Here is a 26,486-nt window from a genome sequence, read left to right as displayed (position 1 = left end):
AAAAAAATATTGCAGCTTGTACATCTACTATATTTAACAGTATAGCTATGTTACCAGTTTGCCACTCTGGACTATCATTACCTACCCTTTCAGAGGTGATGAGAAAATGAAATAACATACGTAAAGATCTAGTACAAAAGTGTTGGTTCCCTTTGTTCATGTCACATTTTCCATGTTGTAAATTTTTTTTTTAAAGATGTTTTTCATGGGCTTCCCTGGTGGCGCAGTGGTTGAGAGTCCACCTGCCAATGCAGGGGACACGGGTTCGTGCCCCGGTCCGGGAAGATCCCACATGCCGTGGAGCAGCTGGGCCCATGAGCCATGGCCGCTGAGCCTGTGCGTCCGGAGCCTGTGCTCCGCAACGGGAGAGGCCACAACAGTGAGAGGCCCACGTACCACAAAAAAAAAAAAAAAAAGATGTTTTTCATGTGGACCATTTTTAGTCTTTATTGAATGTGTTACAATATTGCTTCTGTTTTATGTTTTGGTTTTTTGGCTACAAGGCATGTGGGATCTTAGCTCCCCAACCAGGGATCGAACCTGCACCCCCCTGCATTGGAAGGCAAAGTCTTAACCACTGGACCGCCAGGGAAGTCCCTACCATGTTATAAATTGTCTTTATATATATGTGCATTCATATTATACTGCTTTCCTTTCAGTTCTCAATACAGTACACTCAAAAATCATGCTTGTTAGGGACCAAACAGGTATTTGTAACCATGTTCACAGCAGCATTATTCATAATAGCCAAAAGGTGGAAGCAACCCATTCATAGACAGATCAATAGATAAACAAAATATGGTATATACATGCAATGGAATATTATTCACCCTTAATAAGGAATGAAGTTTTGATACGTGCTACAACATGGATGAACTCTGAAAGCATTATGCTAAGTGAAATAAGCCAGACTCAAAAAGACAAACGCTGTATGACTCCACTTATATGAGGTACCTAGAGAAAACAGAATACTTACCAGGGGCTGAGTGGAGAGAAGAATGGGTAGTTATTGTTTAGTGGGTGCAGTGTTTCAGTTTGGGATAATGAAAAAGTTCTGAAAATAGCGGTGATGGTTGTACAGTAACAATGCACTTAATGCCATTGAACTGAACACTTAAAAATGGTTAAAATGGTAAATCTTGTATGTATAGTTAACAACAATAAAAACATTTTAAAAAATCATGATTGTTAAAAGATATATATAGTAATGAAACAGTATACCTGATCTACCTTAAACTGGGTGTGGCTGGGATCTCTGAGTGAAAAACATCAAGGAGGTAAATTTCTAAGAACTGGACTTAGGGTCCTAGGGGGTGCAGGAATCAGCAGATGTGAAGTTAAGAGCCACCTTTAAGATTTGACCTTTTTGGAAATACATTTTAATCCTGGGCCTATTCTCTCCAAATCACCTTGTTTCTTTTTGTCTTTTTCAACCGACATCATTCATGTTTTGCTTCCAACAGAGGTTCAGTTTCAGTCTTTCCCCTAGTACCCTATCCTAAAAGTAAAAACCTGGATGTTCTGAGAAAGTGGTTCTCAACAGGGGGTGATTTCACAACCCAAGATGACATTTGGCAATGTCTGGAGACATTTTTTTTTTTTTTTTGGCGGTATGCGGGCCTCTCACTGTTGTGGCCTCTCCTGTTGCGGAGCACAGGCTCCGGACGCGCAGGCTCAGCGGCCTTGGCCCACGGGCCCAGCGGCTCTGCGGCATGTGGGATCTTCCCGGACCGGGGCACGAACCCGTGTCCCCTGCATCGGCAGGCGGACTCTCAACCACCGCGCCACCAGGGAAGCCCTGGAGACATTTTTAAGTGGTTACAATGGGGTGGAGAGCAGTGGTTGCTACTGGCATCCAGTACGTATAAGCCAAGGATGCTGGTAAACTTTGCACAAGACACAGGACAGCCTCTCACAACAAGGAAGTAACTGGCCAAAAATGCCGATAATGCTCGGTTGAGAATCTTGTTCTAAGATCCTGTTCTAAGGTTTTACTAAGTTGCTTGATTTCTGGTAGAAATTGATCATAAATTAAAAGTTACCTCCTCTGATTCCCTACTTTCTCTTTTCATCTACATCTTTTACAGGAAAAAGCAAAACTAAGCACTTATGCTAAGGGTAGGTCTTTTATTTTGTGGAAACAGGACAAGGATCAGTGGTGATGCTTTTGTGACAAGTGGGGGTAGGTGAGAGGAGGCTATTTACATTTACGCTGCCATTCTCTTCACCCTGGCCAATCCTACCCATGAAACTCTGTGCCATGGGGCAAGGTGAAAAATAGATGGGGACAGGTGTTAGGGACAGAGAAGAAGGAAAAAAAAAATCCACATGAAGCCAGTGGAAGGCAGGAGCCTATCCTATCTGGATTGGATAATTCTTCCCAGTGGCCGTTTGGATAAGAGGAAATATCTATGTCACCAAATAAAGTTGTAACCAAAAAAATTTTTAATTCAATTAAAAATTTAAATCATGGATTTTCTACAACATGCTATTTTTATGTTGTTTTATCTATTTATTTTTTGGCCGCACCTCACGGCATGTAGGATCTTAGTTCCCTGACCAGGGATTGAATCCCTGTCCCCTGCACTGGAAGCGTGGAGTCTTAACAACTGGACCACCAGGGAAGCCCAACAACATACTATTTTTAAACTCAACATACTGCTTATGATTACCTAAATCTTGCATTTCTTCTGAGGAGCAATAATCTAATGAATGCATACTACTACTGTGTCAATAACAAGAACAAATACTTTTGCTTTATTTTCCTCTTGCTATCATACTAAACAACAGACCTGCTGTAGCAAGTATAACTCATTTGGTATAATTTAAGAATTTCAAGAAATTCATTAACATTCTCAGGCCACTAGACCATTATAGTAATTCATTATTATAGTACACATTAAAATGGTGTCTTCTTACAACACTTTGGAAAACTGACAGTACACACTAAACACCAAATACATGCACACCCCATGACCTAACAACTCCATTCCCAAGTATATATTCAACAGAAATGCATATATACACTCACCAAAAGACATATATAAGAATGTTCTCCACAGCATTATTCATAATAGCCCAGAACCAGAAACCACTCAAATGCCCATCAATGGTAGAATGGATAAATTTTGTATATAATAAAAATAGATAATGAAATACTATTCAGCAATGAGAATGAATGAACTACAAATACATGCAACAATATGAATGAATCTCACTCTAGTAGGTTGAGTAATAGCCTCCTAAGATATCCAGGACTGAAGCCCTGGAACATGTAAATGTTACCGTATATGACAAAAGAGACCTTGTGGATATGATTAAATTAAGGATCTTGAGATGGGGGATTATCCTGGATTATCCAGGTGGGCCCTAAATGTAGATGTAGAGGAATATTTGACTATAGAACAAGATAAGATGATGTGATGATAAAAGCAGAAGCTTTGAACATGGAGGAAGAGCCCACAAGCGAAGGATTATAGGCAGACATTGGAAAATGAAAAAAGGACAAGGAAACAGATTTTCCACTCACAATTAACTTCCAGATTCAGGAACCAACCTCAGCTTTGGCCTAATGAAACTGATTTTGGACTTCTGATCTTCAGGACTGCAAGAGAATACGTTTGTGTTGTTTTAAATCACTCAGTTTGTGATATTTTGTTACAGTGGCATCAGGAAACCAATCACTCACAAATATAATGATGAGCAAAAAAAGAGTGTATTATGTATGACTGCATTTACATAAAATAAAAGACAGGCAAAACTGATTTTAGAAGTCAGAATAGTAGTTACTTCTGGGGAGGAAGAAGAAGATAGTGCTGAGACAGGGGCAAAAGGAGGGATTCTGGGATGTTCATAACACTCTGTTTCTTGATCTGAGGGCTGGCAGAATGAGTATGTTTAATTTGTGAAAACCCTTATTTATGTACTTATATGTATGGTATATGTAAGTTTAAAAATTGATGCCTTTTCAACACTTACCTGATAATCTGCTGAAAAAGACATATACTCAAGGAGGTGGGGGAAATACTTACTTAACAATAACTTTATTTCTCAACAACCATAAAGATTTTGTTTCTCTCTCCAAAGGATTTTAAAAATCTCAACAGACAGAATGTAATAGTTAACTGCTAAAAAATAAGCTAAGAGTAAAATACTGCTTAATTAGCTCTGTTATGCCTGCACCCTAGGACTGTAAATTACAAAAATACAAGTAAAACCACATTTTCTGAAATAACAGCAAACAGAGGAGAAAGTCAAGTACTATATACCAAATGATCAAAATGTCTTTTGGGTCTAGGATTCTTGAAACTAGTAAAAATGGTAATAACAGAAATCTCATTCCATTAATCTATATAGATCATTAAATATAAAAACAATTTATAAAACACATCAGATTTTATTGCTTGAAGAATATAGCATATGAAAATCACAAGAATGTCAAAATGAAAAGTCACTAGGATTCAAACATATAATACATTATCAGATGCAGTAAAATATTAATTAACCTGAACTCTGCATCAAAAAAAAAGTATGGAAAAATATCTAAGTTGTTTACATAAGAAACAGATATACTTAAAATAGAAAGTATAAGGATGTTACAGTACAAGTTAGAAAAGCCAACACTTATTAACTTATTATTTCTTAGACTAGACTACCTTTGGTACTTAAACTTTAAAAAAAACAATCCCTTCTATTTTGTCCAAATGCACTTCATGGATTCAATACCAACTTTAACTCAATACATTAAGCAAGATTCACTTAGTTGTGGCATGGAAGAAGTGTATTTAATAAATGTATGACAATATTTCACTTTTTCTAAAACTGCAAAATATAATCATTAAGAAATCTAAACTTGTAAACTTTACTTATTTAGCTCTTCAATTAAAATTGGAATCCTGGCATCCGCAATCTGTCTTTAGACCTGGTGAATATACAAATTTAAATGATTTGGCAACTGACATAGGAATTTAGATTAATTCATACTATCTTAAGTGGCTTTCCATTCTGTTTTCAAAATACAAACAATAGGCCAGTTCTTCAACACACTGGATTCCTATAAAAATCACTACCATAGTTTATTTATTGGAACCAAGTTAAAGCTTTTCCCTTGTAATGAGCAGGTTGAAACTATGTTTCATATAGGGCTGATCAATTATGATACACTTTCTTAAACAAAACAAAACAATCATTTTTTAAAGCTCAGTTACGATGGAGACAATGATGCCATTTCAAAAGGAAGCATTGGACGCTCTAGGCCATCTAGTCAAGAAATTGTAAAAGTAATGCTAAAAACAAACAATAAGTAAACTATGACTACAAGTTAAATTACAAAAAAATCCGTCTTATAGCAAGCATGCTCATTAACTTTCATTTCTTTCCCCGAGCAAAGGTTTGAATATTCATGAACCTTAGTTAAACCAACGGAACCTAAGCAATTGTTTCACAAGTTCCAATAAACATGGATGGACTAAGCAAGTAATACTATTAACAATTATTGGAGTGAAATACTAAGAATCATGACAGTCCTCAAAACGGGGCAGTCTTTGAAATGTAATAGTGTAGCTCAAGATGAATTATGCTATAATAAAACTTTAGTTTTTACCTCTACATAAAACAAAAACAAATCAAAACATAACCTACCAAATTTTACAACTACTACTGAACATACTCATCCTAGTTTTTGAATGTCTTGTTTGAGATTTTTTAAAACAAGTATATTCATCTGAGCATATATATTTAGTGCCTGTATATATACTCATTTTAAAAGACAAAAAATCCAAATACTACAGAACTGAACTCTTTGTTTTTTCACCAGCCTGATCTAATATCTACTGCATCACATAGCACCTCCCCCCCAATAATTTAAAATTCCCAATTTTTAGTTTAGTTAAAAGGGCAGAGGAAATGCAAATGAAGATTTAGAGCTTCTGTATAAATTTCACTGTATTTTTATAAACTTGAAGTTTTCTGTAACACTGTTTATTGATCAAATAAAGAACTCACTGCTATCTAAAATTTCATAAACACCATTAAAAATTCAAAATTGATATTATACTGAGCCTTAAATTTTCAATAGTTAGAAGAGACAGTTTTTACATGAATAGCACACAATAGATGAAACTTAACGGCAGACATCCCTAGAATACCAATGGCAAGTCCACCAAGATGCATACAAAATTACAGATAAGCATTTCTTTCACTGTTTTCTTGTGCAGGGAAAAACATTTATAGAGGAAATAGAAACTCAGCTGGTGAATTTCAGATATCATCATCATCTTCTTCATCCTGAGAAGATCCTGCCTGGTTGGATGCACTTGCTGAAGCAGCAGCAAGCTGTGCTTGTTGGGCAGCTTGCTGCATTTGAAGCCATTCCTGCTGGGCTAATTCTGCTTGTTGCTGTCTAGCCTAAACACAAAAAACATTAAAAAAAATAGTAATTTTTAAAAAAACCTACAACATGCACACTTTCATAAACTCAGTCATCAAATTTGGATATTTTCCAACCATGATATAGTTGTTGTACAACAGGACAACATGAACTCTATAAGAAAATATAATTAGAGATTGCTTCTTCTCAATTCTCTTAAGGAGAGTTTCCAAAAGTTTCCATAAAAATTTTCGATAAAAGTTTCCTTTTATGCTACGTAATGGTTCAACTGAAGAACCTAAAAAAATTTAAAGAAAAATCACAACATTCACTCTTTGGTTCCTTTTCCCTGTGTTTCTCTCTCTTTTGTTTCACTAGATTCTTCTGTCCTCTCAACTCATAATTTTGACGTAAACACTTACAATCTAAAAATTATTTCTGTGGCTTAAAAGTTCGCTAGTACAATACCTTTGTTAGGGAAAAGTACTGTACATAAATGCACTAGCTACCTTGATATTTCTTTTAAGTTTCTATCACAGTTCCCTACTCTATAGATACATCTCTTTCTTCCTCTGTCCCTCTCCCCTCTCTCTGTAAATACACACATATATACACACAAAGAACATACCCTTCTCACACACACACTAGTGAAAATTATTTATCCAGTACTGAATTTAAGTGGGATAATTAAAATCCATTCATTTGAAATATCCTCTATAAAAACCACCACAGGATTTCAGAAACCAATATGCATACATATGCATTACGTGCCCTATTGCACGAGCTAAGGCTCCTTCCCAATTTAATTTCATCCATTAGCAGAAAAACCACACCAAGAGGGGAAAAATGAATCTGTTGTTGAAAAGATCATATAATTTCCCATTAGAGTTTACCAAAACAATGTTGTTTCTGTCTTTTCTCAGAATTATTCTTTAAGCCTGGCTCATACCCTCCTTTATGAATGGCCAATTGCTAGTCATCATTTAAAACACACATCAGGGGGAAGGGTAAGCTGTGACAAAGCGAAAGAGAGGCATGGACATATATACAGTATCAAACGTAAGGTAGATAGACAGTGGGAAGCAGCCGCATAGCACAGGGAGATCAGCTCGGTGCTTTGTGACCACCTGGAGGGGTGGGATAAGGAGGGTGGGAGGGAGGGAGACGCAAGAGGGAAAGGATGGGGGAACGGATGTATATGTATGACTGATTCACTTTGTTATAAAGCAGAAACTAATAAAAAATAAAAAAAACATAAAACACACATCAGTTTTCAGTTTTTCTTGGTCCTTCTAGGTCACATTTTCTGCTCTATTTCATATTCTGTAATTCTCTATGCATTCCCATACCTATCCATTTTGTTCTCTAATTACGTGAGCATACATCTTTTTTCTCCACTAGAGTGGAGAATAGAAAATGTTTCCATATTCATTGTTGCATTCCCAACATACAGGCCCCCAGTAGTTTCTGACTGGATGAATGTTTTGTGGGAAAACAATGAGGCTCAGCATAACCTTAAGATTTTACCATGTAAATTCCTAACTTTTCTTAATAATCTGTCATGAATGTATTATCCAAACATTCCTAGGGGAGAATTACTACACTTAAAAAAAAATCATTTAGGGACTTCCCTGGTGGTGCAGTGGTTAAGAATCCACCTGCCAATGCAGGGGACATGGGTTCGAGACCTGGTCCTGAAAGATCCCACATGCCTCGGAGCAACTAAGTTTGCCTGCGCTCTAGAGCCTGCGAGCCACAACTACTGAGCCCACGTGCCACAACTACTGAAGTCTGGGTGCCTAGAGCCCATGCTATGCAACAAGAGAAGCCACCACAATGAGAAGCCTGTGTACTGCAATGAAGAGGAACCCCCGCTCGCCGCAACTAGAGAAAGCTGCGCTCAGCAACGAAGACCCAACACAGCCAAAAATAAATAAATAAAAATAAATAAATAAAATAAATTTGTTTAATCTGTAATTTTTTAAAAAAATCATTTAATTGTTACCAATTAAGTCTAAATTTCTCAGCCTAGAGTTCAAGACCCTCCAGATTACTGTCTGCCCCAATGTATTTCTCTAATATTCTTTCAAAACATTTGTCTTGTGCTCCAAAAAAAAAAAACCCCTAGATAAACATAAAGTGTTTCCTAAATACACATCATACCCTCCCACTTTTGCTACCTTTACTCATGCTGATAGTCATTCTATTTGAAATCTGATTTTCATCTACTGAAATTCCACTCTTCCTTCAAGTCAAACTGAAATACCAGTTTCTCCATTAAGTTTGTTCCTGATTCCTTCCAGTATCATTCAGGGTCTAATTAGGAGATAGAAGTTACACTAGTCAGGGAAATAGAAAGAATTTCATATAAAAGATTATTAACCAAGTATAAAGGTGGTAACTAGGTAACTGAAAAGGCAACAAATGAACACTAAGATATGTGGGTGGAAACTACAGGAAGCAGCCACCAACCCTAAAACTGGGGGAAACAAGGGAAGAGGCTGGGATTTTTAAAACTTGGAAGCTTAGAGGTGCAACCCATGGAAATGAAACGCAGACTTCTGAAGAAGGGGCATAAATTGGCTGGTACTACTACCATCTCTGAGCTTAGAGGAAGGCCACAAGGTTTGAGAACCAAATCCTTGAGGAAGGGGATGCATGTTCAGGCTGCTTCTGTATTAGAGAAACTACAAACCAGATTCAGTTCCCACTACAGGAAAAAAATGATGCAGCCAGGGTGAAGCATTGCTGGGTTGCTCAAAGGAACTTGAAGCCAACTGAAAGTAAAAGAAAGGAACATGTGCCTTCTTCTACCCAGCCCTGTAATCTCCCTCTAGAGCCCCCTACTGGCAGCACAGTCTAAAGGAAGTCAGCTAGAAAACAGAAACGTGGTTTGCAGAGTACTGGGCCCAGTCTCAAAGCGGAACATAGAAAGGAGGGTTTCATGATGAGATAATTGCTTAGTAACTGGCACACTCCTATATCATTAAAATCTAATGTGATATCTCTGTACTTGGGGATCTCTTTACATCTTCCTTATGAGACTAGTCAACCTCATAATACAGCTGTTAATATACCTATATTATACCTTCCCTACAAGACAAAAACGTTTTCTGTATTTGTTTAAGAAATTAAAGACCAGGTATTCTAGTAACTACTTCTACCCATTTTTATAAAGAAATATAGAAAATATTTCCATAACACACAGGCATGTTTACTTTTACGGCAGGAATACCCAGAGTTCAAAATAGACTAAGAACGCTTCACAGAAAATACTTGAAAATGGTAGGGCAAACCAAATATATCGATTTAATCAACTTAATAATACCTACTTTGTGGCCTAATCAACTATAAATAGATACAACTGTGGCACAGAAAAGATAATTCAAATAATTTCAAGTCTCTACACAGGTCTTATTGCAAAGTTGTTTTATCTTGTAGTTTGCTCAATGATCTACAAAGACATGTACTGGTTACACTAAAAACTTAACTGACTTTTAGGTATCATCACCCCATATCAGCACCCATACTTTTCTCTCTGAACATTAAAGCATTCCAGTGTCTTTAAAATCAATGTTGATTGGTAAATATTATTTGTATTCATTTCCACAAATTAAAAATTTCAGTGTATTTATTCTGCTTTCTTTTTTTCCCTTTTGCTTCTCACCCAATCCATCCCAAGTATTTTCCTTCTAAAATGGAAGAGTGAAAGAGAAGTAAGTAGGCATATACTTCCTAATTCACTTCTTCTGGAGATTTTCATTGTGTTTTAAGTTTCCCACTTCCACACACTAAAATAACTCATTTATAATTTACAGCTAACTTTAATCCCAACATATTAGAGATTACCTCCTTTTCAAATATTTGCTGCTAACAGTGAAAGATAGCTTCAAATGAGGCTGCTATTGTGTTGGCATATAAAATAAAGTCTAAATGATTAAGTGAAATGAAAGTTATGCAAATATGTTATAATAATTTACCAGCTCCTTTTATATTTAAGACTAAAGTACTTTATGCTCTAGGAAAAAAAGTACTAAGTGGCTGCTATAATTTTACTTCTCTTCTGATTTTTCTCACAATAGCAAAGAAATACTAGGGTATTTTCACCCATAGGTCAGGGCAAGAAAGAAGGGAGATAAGGGGGAAAAAAACAAAACAAAATAGATGACAAGGGTAGAGAGCTGAAGACAGATATGGCAGTCAGTCAGTTATTTTTCATTCATCTTTTTGCCCTAGAAATGATAAAGCATGTTCATTTCACTTAAAAGTTCCAAAATAAATTTAAGCAAACAAAATGGTGGCTAGAGCATTAGCACAGGATAGTAGAAAGAGCACAGGTTTTGGAGTCAAAAGGTACTTACTCTTTCATTTGTTTAAGTCAATCCTTCCCAGTACTAAGCTTCATAATGATAGGAACCATGTCTCTTTTTTATACTGTTAGAAGCCTAGCACCTAGCACTATATCTGGTAAATAGTGAAGACTTTAATAAATATTTGTAGAACAAATGATCTGATCTCACGCAAGCTTGTCTATCTCTGAGTCCGTTTCTTAAGGCGTAAATGGGTATAGCAAAATTTGTATTACTCATTAAGAACTCTGCAAAGTATATAAAGTATTTAGCAGAGCATCATTTTCCTTTTATCAAATATTTCCTTTGGCACCCTGTAGGTGATCTGCAATAGTAGAGACTCAATAAATAATAGCCATTAGCTTTTTTTTTTTAAAGACGTCTTGCTATTTCATGCCTTTTTTAAAAATAAATAAATTTATTTATTTATGGCTGTGTTGGGTCTTCGTGGCTGTACGCGGGCTTTCTCTAGTTGCAGTGAGTGGGGGCTACTTTTCATTGCAGGGCATGGGCTTCTCACTGCAGTGGCTTCTCTTGTTGCAGGGCACAGGCTCTATGCGCACGGGCTTCAGTAGCTGTGGCACATGGGCTCAGTAGTTGTGGCTCGCAGACTCTAGAGCACAGGCTCAGTAGTTGTGGTGCACAGGCTTAGTTGCTCCGCAGTATGTGGGATCTTCCTGGACCAGGGCTCGAACCCACGTCCCCTGCTTTGGCAGGCAGATTCTTAACCACTGAACCACCAGGGAAGTCTGCCATTAGCTTTAAAAAAAAATTATCACTCCTCATTTGGTACCTCATATTCATATGGATTATAACACTGTTTGCATGTGCTCATGCCTGCCTCAAAGGCTTTTCCACTTTAGCACCTATTTCATAGGTTGTTGTGAGGATTAGATGAAATAATACTGGTAAATTACTTGGCAACATGATTAACACATGTTTAGAACTCAAATGTTGGTAAGCTTTTATCTTCCTTATTAGTTTAAATGGTATCTGCTGTCTAGTGCTTGATAACACTTAAAATTCAAATGCTTTTAAATATAAACCAAAACTGGTTGTTATGACTGCAAAGAGATCAGTTATGGTACTAATCTGGAAGAGATGACCTAAAATGGTATTTCCCAGTTCTAATGGTAATTACAGTAACTGGTAGCAATTCTTATTCTATTCAAACCAAACCCGTCTTTCAATTTCAAATGAGAAGCCAGAACTTTGTAGGGAAAAAACAACATCACCTTCTCCCCTCTTTTTTTAAAATAATGAATAGGTTCTTTAACCTCCTCGAACCTCAGAATTGTAATCTGGAAGATCAAGCTTGAAGTAAATGATTTTCTAAAGTCTCTTCCACCCCTAGAGTTCTGTGCTTCCTGGACTTACCAACCCAGCTCAGTTATCCATTCAACAAATAGTTACTGAATACTCCCCCTGTGCTAGTTACCATGTTAGGTGGATGCTAGAGATACAACTAATAATGGGTCCTGCCCTCAGAGAGCTTACAGACTAATGGTAGGGACAGACATTTATAAATGACCATACAGCTCTATTCCCATGATGAAATAAGTATCTTTATGGAACTGAAACACTCCATATTTTACATCCTTTTTGCCATAGAACCACCTCTGGCCCAATGATTTAGGTCTAACTTTCAAGATCTTCCCACTGGAAAGTCAGTCAAATGCTTTATTTCAAAAAAGTATTTACATATAGACAGTTTGCTTGAGCAATCTGAGCATTTTAGTAGTACCCAAAAATGGAATGGATTATTTTTTAAGCTGTTATCATACATTTTCAAGTTCATAATTCCTTGCCCCTGCCTTTGCAGGGTAGGTGGGGAGGAGGTACAGAGAAGAGAAAGTAAAAACACCGTTAAGGTACCTCAGCCCCAGCCGATAAATTTTGCCTTGAACAGTGATTTGCATTCTTTTTTTTTTTTTTTTTTTTTTTTTTTTTTTTTTTTTTTTGCTGTACGCGGGCCTCTCACTGCTGTGGCCTCTCCCGTTGCGGAGCACAGGCTCCGGACACACAGGCTCCGCGGCCATGGCTCGCGGGCCCAGCCGCTCCGCGGCATGTGGGATCTTCCGGGATCGGGGCACGAACCCTAGTCCCCTGCATCGGCAGGCGGACTCTCAACCACTGCGCCACCAGGGAAGCCCTACATTCTTAATAATCAGGTTATTAAGCTCTCAGTCTTATGTGGAGTAAATATTCAGTCACATTCAAGGATCACTGTACTCTGTAACTGTCTTCTCCCCAGCTTCAAGGAACCTGGTAGAGAAGAAGGAAACGCCAATTTTTCTCTCTCAATTTCTTCCTCTTGTTCTTGCCCTACATACCTGTAAGTATTCTAGGCGTTGCATCCCATGCCTGTGTGGAAAGGAATGATGGAAAGCTTTTTGGTGTTGGTCTTTGCCATCAGCATGGGGTATGTGTGCATACTGGTTGTAGTGTCTATTCACTCCATGTGAAAGCTGTGCTGTGTGGGCTTCTGCATCCCCTTATCCTCATCCCTAGGTATTTTTATTAGGTAATAAATGCTGCCAGCCTTTGTTGCCTCTGCTATAACACCAAGGAACAGTGAACCATGGGGAGAACACGAGGGGTGAGATATACTATAGCAGTCATCTTTGGAAAATATGATCTTCCACAGAGGATGGCTCCGAAATGTGTTACAGAGCTTGCTTCTATTTTGCCACCAAGGGGACATGGAAGGGAATGAAGAAGGTACCCAGGATTCTAAGGATGGGCCAAAGCAGGCCCAGAAGATGGTACAGAAATAACATTGGTGAAATTCTAAGAGGCTAGCCACAAATTCCATTCAGTCCCAGCTCCCTGTGGTCCCCTCCTTTCTTAAAAAATAAAGGGATATTAGTACTTGTTGCTAATCCTTCACAGACTGGACATTAGAACTGTGACAAGCAAGAAAGGAGAAAAGTTTTCTCCCTTTCTCTGCTCCACTGGCCCTTCGAAGTTTTTAAGATTAGAATGTTTTAAAGGTGTATTAAAGACCTAATTTAGGGCTTCCCTGGTGGCGCAGTGGTTGAGAGTCCGCCTGCCGATGTAGGGGATGCGGGTTTGTGCCCCGGTCCGGGAAGATCCCACATGCCACGGAGCGGCTGGGCCCGTGAGCCATGGCCGCTGAGCCTGCGCGTCCGGAGCCTGTGCTCCGCAACGGGGGAGGCCACGACAGTGAGAGGCCCGCGTACCGTAAGAAAAAAAAAAAAAAAAGACCTAATTTAACTACAAAGTAGATGTTAATCAGATTTTTCTTATATGTCATTCATCTAAAAATTTGATACAATATTTTCTCACCAGTCTATCATTTTAAATCTTAAGAATGTTTAGGTATACTTTTCATGCTTTTAAATGGCCATTCTGCCTGAAAAAACATCAAAATAAAATCTCAGTAGTTATTTGGAGTTGTTCTCCTCAGAAAACAGGCTGTTGCAAATATTTGCTTTTATATAAAGTAAAAAACTAGCCAGACCTAACATCAGACTCTATGATCAAACAATCAGCCACAGAAAGAAAATTTTGGGGGTACGTATGTTGACTAAGGAAATAGTTTTAGAAACCAGTATGATTTTGGTTAGCAAAAAGGGTCAGATTCAGATGAAAATAATTTAAAACGCGTTACTTACTTTTGCAAATAATTCCTGTTGCTGTCTCAATAACTCTTCTTCAGGAATGCCAAGGTTTTCCAAACGAGAACTGGCCTTTCTTCTTTTTAATGCTACTGTCTTGCATTCTTGTAAGACTTCTTTTACTTCACTGATGTAAGAGCCAAAGCCTAAACTTTCTAGTGCTGGGGAAATGAAAATATGAAAACATGAAAAAGTGGTAAAACACAACTTTTTCTCTCACCTATGGAACATTAAGTTTGGTGAGGGTTTTGGGCTGGGGGTTGGAGGGGAAGGTTGTTGCTTTCTAATAATTTTACCTATTTTATAGCTGCACAACAATCATTGGTATGGCTAAGACAAAATATTTTATCAAACTTTATTAATATTAGATGGCAAATTAGTTAAAACTTAAGGAACATTTCAAGGCACTGGCCTTCACTTTTCCTTTTCTTTCTAATTTTTTAAAATCCAAAGCATTTCCTGGAGGAAAAAAAAAGTCCAATGTAAGAACATGTGGTTTTAGTAAGAAAACATTTTTCCTATACCACTCATAGTAAATCAACCATTAAGACATCACTTTCTCAAAGAATACAAAAAAAGCAAATATTTGGAATATATTTGTTAATAAAACATATTTTGTACCATTTGGCTTAGAAAAAGTAGGCTGGTAACACATGCTCTTTCAGCAGGATAAGATGAAAGAATAGATAAGTTCTTTTGTCTAATATACCAGCAGGAAACTAGTATTTTTAGCAAAGACACTCAAACTGCTAAGTTTAAGAAATACTGGTGGAAAGAGCTTATGAAATTCAGCATTTATATTCAACCAAAGTTTCCCTTGAAAATAAAACGTAACAGGAAACACTATAAAAATATTTAAAGTGACATGGCAGAAAAACTGGGATAAAGGAAGACTATAAGGATAGAAGAAACATTAACAAAATATTCTCTCCCTTTATTTTTTCACATTTAGAAAGAAAAATTTGTAAGAAAAAAAGGCCTTCTGTAATCCAGAAAGACAAAGCATAAAATTTCCTTTTGGCTCACGGTATTTAAGATTATATAGTTTTCTAAATGTTAAGGCCCCAAAATCATATTTTGCTTTCTAAGCCACTGATGAAATATAGGTGGTGAAAAACACAGTAAGTGAACTTAAGTTAGTTCAGCAGTTCTTACAGTCTTTCAACAACTATGATGAGCCAGACTCCCTCAGTAAAGATGCCCTAAGTTCCAACTTTAGGAATTTGCTCTTCAAGGAGAATACCAAATATACCTTTAAAATTTACATTCCCATATAAGCTGTGGTTTTTAAGGCATTTTGAATGACTTACAACTTTAATTACTTCATATATTAAGCTGTTTTCATCAACCGTCTTTAGAAATAATGTGATGCCAAAAAGCAGACTGCTATTACTTGAATTTTAATTAACTTACAGACCCTCCCCTTGCCTCCCAAAATTTCAATAAGACATTATTCTTATTCTGAGTTCTGTTTACCAAATTAGCCACCACCTAATCCCTGGCCTCAAGGAGTTTGGAGTATAGTAGGAAATTAGGCAGCCTGAATTTTTTACTTGAATTGACAGACATTATTTTTTAAGTGTCAATGCTAGAAGCCAAAGTTTTATCTTTTCTCTCTTTCTCTCTCTTTTTTAAAAAATACATGTATTTATTTGGGGCTGCATTGGGTCTTCGTTGCTGCGCGCGGGCTTTCTCTAGTTGCGGCGAGCGGGGGTTACTCTTCGTTGCGGTGCGCGGGCTTCTCATTGGGCGGCTTCTCTTGTTTCAGAGCACCAGCTCTAGGCACGCAAGCTTCAGTAGTTGTGGCACTCAGGCTCAGTAGTTGTGGCGCACGGGCTTAGTTGCTCCACGGCACGTGGGACCTTCCTGGATCAGGGCTCGAACCCGTGTCCCCTGCATTGGCAGGTGGATTCTTAACCACTGCGCCACCAGGGAAGCCCCAAGCAGGGGCTACTCTTCATTGCTGTGTGCGGGCTTCTCATTGCGGTGGCTGCTCTTGTTACAGAGCACAGGCTCTGGGCGCGCAGGCTTCAGTAGCTGTGGCTCACGGGCTCTAGAGCGCAGGTTCAGTAACTGTGGTACACAGGCTTAGTTGCTCCGCAGCATGTGGAATCTTTCAGGACCAGGGCTCGAACCTGTGTCCCCTGCATTGGCAGGCGGATTCTTAACCACTGTGCCACCAGGGAAATCCCTCTTTTCTCTTTTTTAAAGGCACAAGCATAGTAGTGCATTTTCAATAATACTGGCTGGAGACAGTACCAAAAGAAATCAGTAAATGATTTAAGGTGTCCCACCACATTCTAAAGAAAAGTCTTATTTTCTTATTCTAAAGAAAAGTCTTGGGCTTCCCTGGTGGCTTCCCACGCCACAACTACTAAGCCTGCATGCCTAGAGCCCGTGCTCCGCAACAAGAGAAGCCACCGCAATGAGAAGCCCATGCACTGCGAAGAAGAGTAGCCCCCACTCGCTGCAACTAAAAGAAAGCCCGAGCACAGCAACGAAGACCAAACGCAGCCAAAAAGAGAAAAACAAATACCATATGCAGCCAAAAATTTTTAAAAATTAAATGAATAAATTTTAAAAAGAAAAGTCTTATTTCCTTAGCCCTACAACAAGGTTCTCCAGGATCTAGCCCCACTTACCTTCCCAGCTTTATTTCTGCCATTAAATCCCTGCATACTTTGTTAAAGCTGACCGCTCAATGTTTCCCAACAGGCACCAGTTTCCCACATTCGTGCTGACAGTAATTCATTCAAGGCCTGGATCAAACTATATCTTCAAATTAAGCTTGCCTGATCCTCCTAGACAGACGTAATCTCCCCCTTTTGAAATAAGATAGACTAGAATTTGGAACTTGGTTGTCACGGTATTTGTATAACCTTGGATATGTTGCTTAATATCTTTAAGCTTCAATTTTCCATCTCTAAAATGAAAACAGCATCTATTTCATAATATCTTCCTACACCCAGAAGCACTATAGTGGTTAAGCTTGCAGCCCCACAGGGACTGACTCCCAACTCTGCCTCATATTAGCTGTGTGAGTCAGGGTAAGTTCCTTCACCTCTGTTCCTCTAAAACAAGAATAACAGTACCTACATCTTATCAGATCAGGTTGCTGTGAAGAAAAAATGAATATAAACAAAGAGCTAAGAACAGAGGCTGGCCCATAGAAGGAGCAAAATTAAGTATTCACTATTATATTTTTAATACTTTAAGGATTGTGGGAATCAACAAGTGATTAACCTAAGGCATTTAACAACACAGTGTCTAACATGTAAGAGTCCCTTAACTTGGACATATTATTCATCTTTTTTTTTAATTCATCTTTTTGTTGTTGTTGCTCAGAAAACATTTATTCTAGTTTGATGACACTTAGTCAAGTTGTGGTTCTGAAAGCAAAGCAAAAACAGTATTAGGGGAAATTTAGGGTGGACACATTTCTTAGAGATAGTTTATAATTCTACCATTTCGGAAAGAGCAATAATTTTACTGAAAATATTTAATTTAAAAAACATCACCCAAGAACTACTATGACTTTTCAGATGGGGAAAGCAAGCCCCTGGGAGGGCGAGAGCCCAGTCGGGCAGCTACTGGGAGAGGGGCTGGGTGCCACTGATATTTGTGGCTTCACTCAGCAGGCCAACTGCCCCCTCCCTGAGGCCACTCAGAAGTCACTGGGTGGGGAAGGGGCGTTCAAGAGGTAAACATGATTCCAGGAGGGGACAGCCCCAAGGTGCCAAGGGAGGGCTGGTCGGGCAACGGCTGCCTGGACAGGCATCATCTTCACATGATGACATGAGAAGGCTCAACGTGAAGACCTTCTTCCAGCTCCTGTGTGAGCGAGAGTAGATTCAGAAAACTGCCGCTACGTGGCAGCAGTCACGGTTTTACTGTTCACCAGCTTCCCAGTTGAAGGGTTGTCAGGGCACACAGGTGCACACGGCCACAAAACACGGCATCTTCTCAAATAATTTCTAGAACATGATATAGCACAGCCCCAGCCTCTCCAGCAGGAGACTTCGCTACAGTTTAGGGTAATATTCTGATGATGCGGGGCTTCCTGCAGCTCCCCAGTCACCTTCCATGAGTCGGGGGGAATCATCTAAATGGACCCCGCTTCCCGGAGCAGAGGCCTAGTCGTCGCACTGCACTTCCGCCCGGAGCTCCTTGGTGTCGTAGTTGGCCAGCATCGCCAGCAGCTGCTGCTGCAGGGCCTCACTGCCCATGACCAGCATGGTCAGCTGCACGGCGTCTGTCCATTCCAGGCGCCTGATGAGGCAGTGGCTTCGTTAAAGAGCTTCTGCTGCTCGGGAGGTGGCAGCTCCATTATGATCTGAGGAACTGGCTTAAACTGTCCACTTGTCATCCAAGCGCCTAACAAACCCCCGACGGCCCCCCCCCAACGGCTAGTCCTGGTGGCTCGCCCACCAAACCACCAATGAAGGCCACGGCCCCTGTGACCAGGCCGCCCCTCCCGGAGTGCTTGACGGCCGCCCGCATTTTCCTCTCCTCTGAGATGGAGCACAGGAGCCTCCTGATGTCCTCCCCCGCGATGGGCATCGCAGTAGACCTGCGGAGGCGGCGCCGCCAGGTCACAGGCTGGCAGGCGCGGGGACTTTTTTTATTCATCTTTTCTCTTACACTTAAGAGTATGCTAGTAAGTATACAGGGCCTAAATAAATGTATAGCTATGCATTTTCACACCATTAAATTCAAGCTGAACAAGTATATTAAATTTACAAAATTAACAAATCAATACACTTGAGAGAACTCTTCAAAATGTCATGAATCACTAGACTAGACATTAAAAACTTCAATCCAATCTACCTTAAACCATGGAGGGCTTGGGTTAAAAATTTAAAAACAGAAACAAAAAACTCACTTTTAAAAACATGTAAGGTTGAGAACAGTTTTCAAAAAAAAAAAACTGCAAGTCAGTCCAAGGTTAATATTTAATATTATTGAAAGAGCTATACTCTCAATGCTGAGTACAAACACTGTACTATCAATAAAATGGTTCAACAGGGGAAGCCATAAATTTAATTTCAAAACTGCATTGACGTTAATCCTACTTTTAAACACATTTTGGCTAACAGATATGAGTAACTGGATACAGCATTTTCTAAACGGGGATATTTTACATCATCTGTTATCATGTAGTAATAATATCCCCATTTTACATAAAGGAGAATCTTAAAGGATAAGGAAAATGGCTCCTAAGCAGGGCCATCAGTTAACAGTTGTGCAAGTGGTTCAGTGCACAACAGCAGCATATCTGAGGAGAGCCATTCATATTGTAAACATCATAGATTTGTATGCTTATTATAGCACTTTTTCTGGCAGAAGGTAGTAAATGTTTTTAAGGAAAGAGTGTCTCAACAGCCATTCATGATAAAAACTCTCCAGAAAGTGGGCATAGAGGAAACCTACCTCAACATAGTAAAGGCCATATATGACAAACCCACAGCAAATGTCATTCTCAATGGTGAAAAACTGAAAGCATTTCCTGTAAGATCAGGAACAAGACAAGGGTGTCCACTCTCGTCACTATTATTCAACATAGTTTTGGAAGCCCTAGCCATGGCAATCAGAGAAGAAAAAGAAATAAAAGGAATCCAAATTGGAAATGAAGAAGTAAAACTGTCACTGTTTGCAGATGACATGATACTATACATAGAGAATCCTAAAGATGCCACCAGAAAACTACTAGAGCAAATCAATGAATTCAGTAAAGTTGCAGGATACAAAATTAATACACGGAAGGAGTGCCTTTTTCTAATTTGTACAAAGGGATTTTATGGACTATTGATGGCCCTTGTGCTAAGGATCTCAGAGTAAAAGCCAAAAAAATAAATTAAATAAATAATAATATATATATTTTAAAATTTGTGGATAAAACACCTATCACTTGTTTCTCAGAGGTCTGTCTGCTACCCTCTGCCATCTATCTTAAAACTGTACCCAGAAAAGTGCATGGCATATTAAGGAAAAAAAAAACAAAACATTTAACATGTTTTTTTTCAATTTGAAAGACAGATATTAAGACAACTACTTAAAAAAAAAGGTAAAAATGTCCACCCAACAATTTTAATACAGTTGTATCTTATATTTTACCAAAAATGATGTACTCCTCAAAAGTTTTGTTATAATATGAATTTGTGTGAATTACTTTATACTTCAAATGCATAATGCATGCGTTTCATTGGAAAAAACTAAACTATAAAAAACAGCATTCTCTAATTTCTCTATTTTCTTTTGTTTGTATGTTAGGTGATGGAGGTATGGAGGTGATGTAGTTAACTTAAAATACATTAAGAGGATGTAGGCCAAAGTGACTTCTTGGCTTACTGGCCTGACAAAGACCCTTAAGAATCATGCCCTCTATGGTATCACCACTCGTGGGAATCTGGGACAACAATGAGAGACGGATGGCAGAGCAAGAATCAAATATCATTCATCTTTATATCCTTAGCAGTATCTAGTACAGTGCCAAGTACACAGTAGTATTCAAAAGTAACTGCTGGGTGGCAGAAGGAAAACAAAAACAAAAGACATCAGTTTTAAAGAAAACAGTAAAATCCTAACTTGAAAAGCACCTGATTATGTGATAAATTGTGCAATGTAAATTACATGTCCCTTCAGAAAAAAATTTCAGTATGGATGATTATTTAGGCAATACAATATCATTCTTATTATTATTACAACTTCTCTGCAATCACTCAGATCCTCTGATTTCAAAACTACTCCACATCCACTTTCCAAAACAGACTGTGGTTTAGGCTTTAGAGCAAGATTCTCAAAGTGTGGTCCATGGACTTGTGCCAGAAATGCCTGTAATGGTCTGCAATGAGTTAAGTACAGAAATTCAAAGTAAGCATTTTAAGAATCTTCACAGCAAAACTGTAACTATGTGAAGTGATGGCTGTGTTAACTAATTTTATTGTGGTAATTATTTCATAATATATACACACATCAAATCATTACATTGTAAACCTTAAACTTACACAATGCTACATGTCAATTATACTTCAAAAAGCTGGGGGAAAAAAAAGAAACTTCATAGCAATTTGACAAAGTAATTTTATTTCAATTGAATGCATATCAAAAAATTTCATTTTGTTTTTCTAGTGATCCATTTTTTTTGTATTTTACCAAAGTACCAGTGTGAGAGGGATTATAATTTTTTTTTTTTAAGTTCTTCAACATAGAGCTTGGAGCAACACAACTGCTGAAGAAGTGAATCCTCAGAGACTTTTTCAAACTTTCACTACTTTCAGTTACTATTCTCAAAAACATGAGGGAAAAAAAAATGTAGCAAGAGATTTAAAATGCAGAAATAAAATAATATCACTTAAAATATTCTTATTTACACTTTGGTTTTACAAATGGCATCATGATGTAAGGTTAAACATAACAGACTTTCAGCTTTATATTTCAATCAGTATCACTATAAAGTTTTTAAATTATTATTTATTGTAGCATATTTCATGTACATTTCTCAATCCTGACAGATTCTCAGTAATTGCTAATTATACCTGAAACCATTAAGTATTATTTATACATAAATGGGGAAACCTTAGTTAACAGATTTGCCTAAGGCCAGACTTTCCAGTACAGAACCTGCAGCTCCTAACTCTCAATGTCAATTCTTTCCATAATGCAACAGAACGTTAGTACTCATTTAAAGATATGTGTTCACAGAAACCCAGCAACGAAATAAAAGGAACACCTTATAAGCTTAGAACTCCCTCTGTTGTGTGTATGTGATCTTCAAAGTCCATGTTCTTAAACTAAAAATAAGCAAAATATTAAGATAATTTTTAAAAATTTTAACTAGGTTATATAATTTCAGATTTACTGGCAATAAAATTATTTTAACTCCTGCATGCATTTTTACAGAACTGCCTCAAATGCTTAATTTGCCCTGACAAGGTAAAGCAAAGTGGCAAGTGAACAAGTGAAATGTTCTGAAGCAAAGTTTAATTCATTAAACTTATTACTAAAAAAATCCAAACTTCAACATGTGAAAATCAAACCACTTTAAAACGTACATTATTCCACTTGGCTATATCTTACATTCTTAAATAATCAACATTGACAGAACAGCATAAAAAATGTCATACCCAGCTTTCTAGAGTTAGTCTATAAACACACACTTTAAACACCTAAAAAAATACACACCTTAAGGATTTCTTTTAAAAAATTTTAATCACTCAAGACAAAAGTTTCTTTAAATGATTAAGCAATATGATATCAATATGAGATTATAAATGTATAAAATCTATTCCCCTAACTGGGGAGGATTTGGGGCTAAAATGTAGGTCCTTATTCACTTAACAAAGGCAATGTTAAAAGAAAAAAAAAAGGTAAATTTATATGGCTGTAGCAGGTTAATGCATGATTTTTTTTAAATTAATAAATCATCCTCAGTACACAAGGAAAATGCTTTCACTTGAACTTTTTGACTCATATGTTAAACTGAATTTAGCATATTCCAAAGTTGAGCTGTTTAGCATACTGTTCACTACAGCTGCACTTTTCTTCCATCATGTCAATCAGAAATCTAAATATATCCTAGAAAAGAATAAACTCTACCCAAGAAGACAGATTGTAATGTGTTTTTAGATTTTTGGAATGATCCCCACTTCTGTGGTGTAAACAAATGTTTAGGCAGATCCTTTTGAAATCTTTTGCAATTTTCATTAAAAAGACAATGTTGATAAAAGATCATTTTTCTCTTTTATGAGTTGTAAAAGGTAATTACAGCTATTTGTGTTGGATAATCTTGTGAAAGACTTGTGACAACTGCATATACAATGTAAAAATAAAAACACAAGAGGAAACATAGACAACTTGGCTTTCATTTTACTTCAGAGTACACCAAACAAGTAGAAGAAAACGCTAGCTTTAAAATCAAATATACTTCTTCCTAGGGATTTTTTTTCTCCTTATGTACTGAAATGGAAATGGCAGAGTATGTTTTAAATCTACCTCCTACACATCATTAAGGATCAAAAATGAATCATTTAATCCTTTTGTCAATATTGACCATAAAATATTGCATATGGTGAATATGAGCAGATGTGTCCTCTACTTCAGAATAACAGGGAAGTCACCTTTTAAAAAGTTAAATTTTAAAAATAAAATGGTAGACAACCGCCTGCCTACCAAAATTAAATTAACCATGATTTTTTTCTGACTTCAAAAGCAATCAAGAAATTGTTAGAATTTTAATTGGGTTATTATAAAAAGCAAGTTAGCACCTCAAATAGAATGCAACCTTTTCATAAGAGTATATGTACAAGTCACAGAACGTGCTTCCCAAAACATGGCTAGTAAATGTCTCCCCATCCCTGAAACAAACCATCAGAATATGGTCCCCCAAATCCCTATTAATTGAACTAAATCGTTTCCAAGATGAGAGAAGAAACTGTTAAACTTTCAGAACTGCTGTTCAATAAAAGCTGAAGCGTTTACATCTAAATGGGGATGACAGAAGGAAACAAGTGGGAAATATTCCATGAAAAACATCTCTCAAAATCTTTCAACCCAAGCTTTAAAAATCTATCTCCATGGAACAAAGCAAGCTACAGAAAAAAGGAAGAAAGTAAGAAAGGAGGGGAAGAAAGATGAAAGAACACTGCCCCTTTTCTTACAGAATTGAACTGGAGTGCTTTGGCAACTTGTTGATGAACGTTAGGACCATGAAACCATTTTTAAAGCAGAAAATATACTCTCTCTATCCAACACTAATAAACTTTACAACGTTGAACATGCACGTTAAGAATATTTTTACTCGTGTTCTGAAAATTCATCTTTTCCTCTACACTGGTGAAAAGCTCGGGTGGGGAAGGGGTACCCTTTCCACTCATGATTGAACTTCCGGTCTGAATTCTAATTCTCCAAGGCAGAACTTCTGGGTTCCTCTCTCAGTTGTCATGATCTAGGTTCCACTTTAGGCAGGCACTTTCTCAGTTGTCACGTCTAGCTTCCACTTCAGGTAGGCAAAATTCTTGTTGCTTGGGCTTACCTGGCTGTAAATTGAGATCGCTGCTGCTACCTTATTTGGGGGGATGTTTGCTGACCTAATCGTTTGCAACCCTTACCTGCATTCGCTGTTTGAAAAGGACCACGAGAATATTACACAGGGATTTTAAGGCACCGGCTGCCTCTATGCCCGCGCAGCTTTTTCAGTTATCAGTACTAAACAGGGGACAGGACTGAAGGCTTTGACATGAACGGGTCACGCGATTAGCACTCTGTCCCCGGCCCCTCTTTGAAACAAAATCCCACACATACCACTTACCTTGTATGACGTGCTCTGGCGAGATGGTCTTCTTTTCCGATTTATTGCAAATTTCATTGGCTTCAGAAGATATAAGGTGAATGAATTCAGTGCAGCAGTTCACCACCAGCTCCCGGGCATCGTTGGCCACCCGGACATTGGGGAGAGTCTCTTTGATCATCTTATTGATAGCAGCTCTGGGTATAGTGAGATCATCATCGTTTCCAGATGAGGAAGCCATCGTACCTTCCTATCTCTCGCGCCCCGACTTTGAAAACTCCCCCAGTTCTGGTCCACTGCTCCACGAAGATTTTTCAAAAGGCTGCCCTCGGAGAGCAATCCGGGGGGCGCTCTGAGTAGAGGGTGCAGAAAATTAAGGGGCGAGGGGTTGGCTCGAGAGGGCGTGGAACACCCGCGTGTGTGAAAGATTCAGGGCGAGGCTGGGAGCAAATTAGGGGGGGGGGCTGAGGATTCTGGGGACAGCACTGCCCAGGTCGGAGAGGGGAAGGCTAGATGGTCCGGAAATCTAAGCACTGGAGAACCCCCTTCGTGTCTCCTCTGAGGGGCGTGCGCTGTCGCCTAACCGTTCCCCAACGGCGCCGGAGCAGAGGCAAGGTCCAGGGGCACTGGTCTGGCCGCGGTACAGGGCGGACACCCAGCGGGCTGGGCTCTACAGAGCCGGAGCCCCTGCTGCCAATGCCGCCGCCGCCAGCAGCCGCTGCTGCCGCCTCAGCCAAACCATCCTTGAGACACCCGCGCCGCCGCCTCACAACATGTCGGCCGCGGCCGCTGCTGTAACCGGGGCGGCCTCCGGGGAACAAATACGGTCAGAACCAGGCACAAGGGGAGCGGCAGTGGCGCCGCTGTGGCCGTTTAGCCCGAACGCAGATCGTAGAAGCCAAAGCCGCGGCAACGGTGGTCTGTCCCTCCAGAAGCCAGAGAAGGTTTGCTGGAAGCCTCTCCCGATACCCTTTGCGCTACCGGAAGCCTCGCCCCCACATGTTCCCCCCTCCCTTCCAGACCGACTTCCGGGTGTGGCTGCTGCCCTTCCCCCACCCGCGCTGGCGGGAACCGCCCGTCCTCTCCGCCAGTGGCTTCCGCCTGCCGCTGTCCCGGCACGCGTCCTGGCATCCCGCCCTTTACCAGGAACAGTGGCCGGGCGAGCGCGCGCCTCGCGGTACCGGGGAGCCCCAAGCACGCGCCGGGGTTTCAGCGCCAGACTCGGGTTGGGGTGGGTGGGTGGCCCGGCGAGGGTGGATCGCCGCCACTACCTTCTCTCAGCCGGCTGAGGCCTCGGAATCCTTTCCTAGCCAAGTTTGGAGACAAAGGAGCGCTGGATTTCGTTAAAAAGAACTCTTTGCTAACCTTCAGGAGCCCGAATTGAGGTTGAAAGGAAGAGGAACGAATCCTAGGCTCAGGAGTGGGATGCGGGCAAAGCAGAACCCCGTGTGACTGGGTTTGCATCATCCGGAGGAAAAAGCTTTTGATGATATCTAATAGACGTTATCGGCTCAAAGCTCTCTATGGTCCTCCACCCATTTTCTGGTTTTATGGGAAATGAAACATTCAGAGAAGTGACTTGCCCTCCCAGCCACTACTAATAGCTAAGCTGGAAACTAGAAATAAGATCCAAAGTAGTGGAAAGGCGTTGTACAATGAACCAAATTACAAGGTTCCAGCGTAGACATTTTTCATGTTGTATTGCACGTTGGCTTCTGATGAGGCGGAAGAAAAGTGTGTTAAAGTATCTTAACTCTGTTTTTGCTTCTCTCCAGGGAAGCAAACGTGTGTCAAGTTCTTAACAAAAATTGCCTTATTTTTAAAAACTAAGTTTGCCATACTGT

General features: G+C 39.1%; 1 protein-coding gene and 1 pseudogene across 1 annotated transcript; both read right to left on the bottom strand.

The window, feature by feature from the left end:
• Positions 1 to 5,957: 5,957 nt before the first annotated feature.
• On the bottom strand, positions 5,958 to 25,597 carry DR1 (down-regulator of transcription 1). The gene is made up of 3 exons (XM_060090143.1): positions 24,664 to 25,597; positions 14,355 to 14,518; positions 5,958 to 6,405 (listed from the first exon to the last, which is right to left on the bottom strand). Exons 1-3 carry the CDS (start codon positions 24,881 to 24,883, stop codon positions 6,259 to 6,261), a joined length of 531 nt encoding a protein of 176 aa, XP_059946126.1. The 5' UTR covers positions 24,884 to 25,597; the 3' UTR covers positions 5,958 to 6,258.
• Positions 18,491 to 18,986, bottom strand: LOC132480833 (protein C19orf12 homolog; annotated as a pseudogene).
• Positions 25,598 to 26,486: the final 889 nt, after the last annotated feature.

Source organism: Mesoplodon densirostris, chromosome 2, assembly GCF_025265405.1.
Source record: "Mesoplodon densirostris isolate mMesDen1 chromosome 2, mMesDen1 primary haplotype, whole genome shotgun sequence".
NCBI lineage: Eukaryota > Metazoa > Chordata > Mammalia > Artiodactyla > Ziphiidae > Mesoplodon > Mesoplodon densirostris.
The sequence above is the reverse complement of the archived record's forward strand: the minus strand, read 5'-3'. Positions and strand labels throughout refer to the sequence as shown.

Bases quoted from the DNA above. Each gene is read 5' to 3' on its own strand.
- DR1 (XM_060090143.1), bottom strand. From the start codon at position 24,883: ATGGCTTCCTCATCTGGAAACGATGATGATCTCACTATACCCAGAGCT. The intron at 14,519-24,663 runs GTAAGTGGTATG...TCATTTCCCCAG, and splicing joins GCCAGAGCACGTCATACAAG to CACTAGAAAGTTTAGGCTTT. The intron at 6,406-14,354 runs GTAAGTAACGCG...TTTTGTGTTTAG, and splicing joins AACAGGAATTATTTGCAAAA to GCTAGACAGCAACAAGCAGA.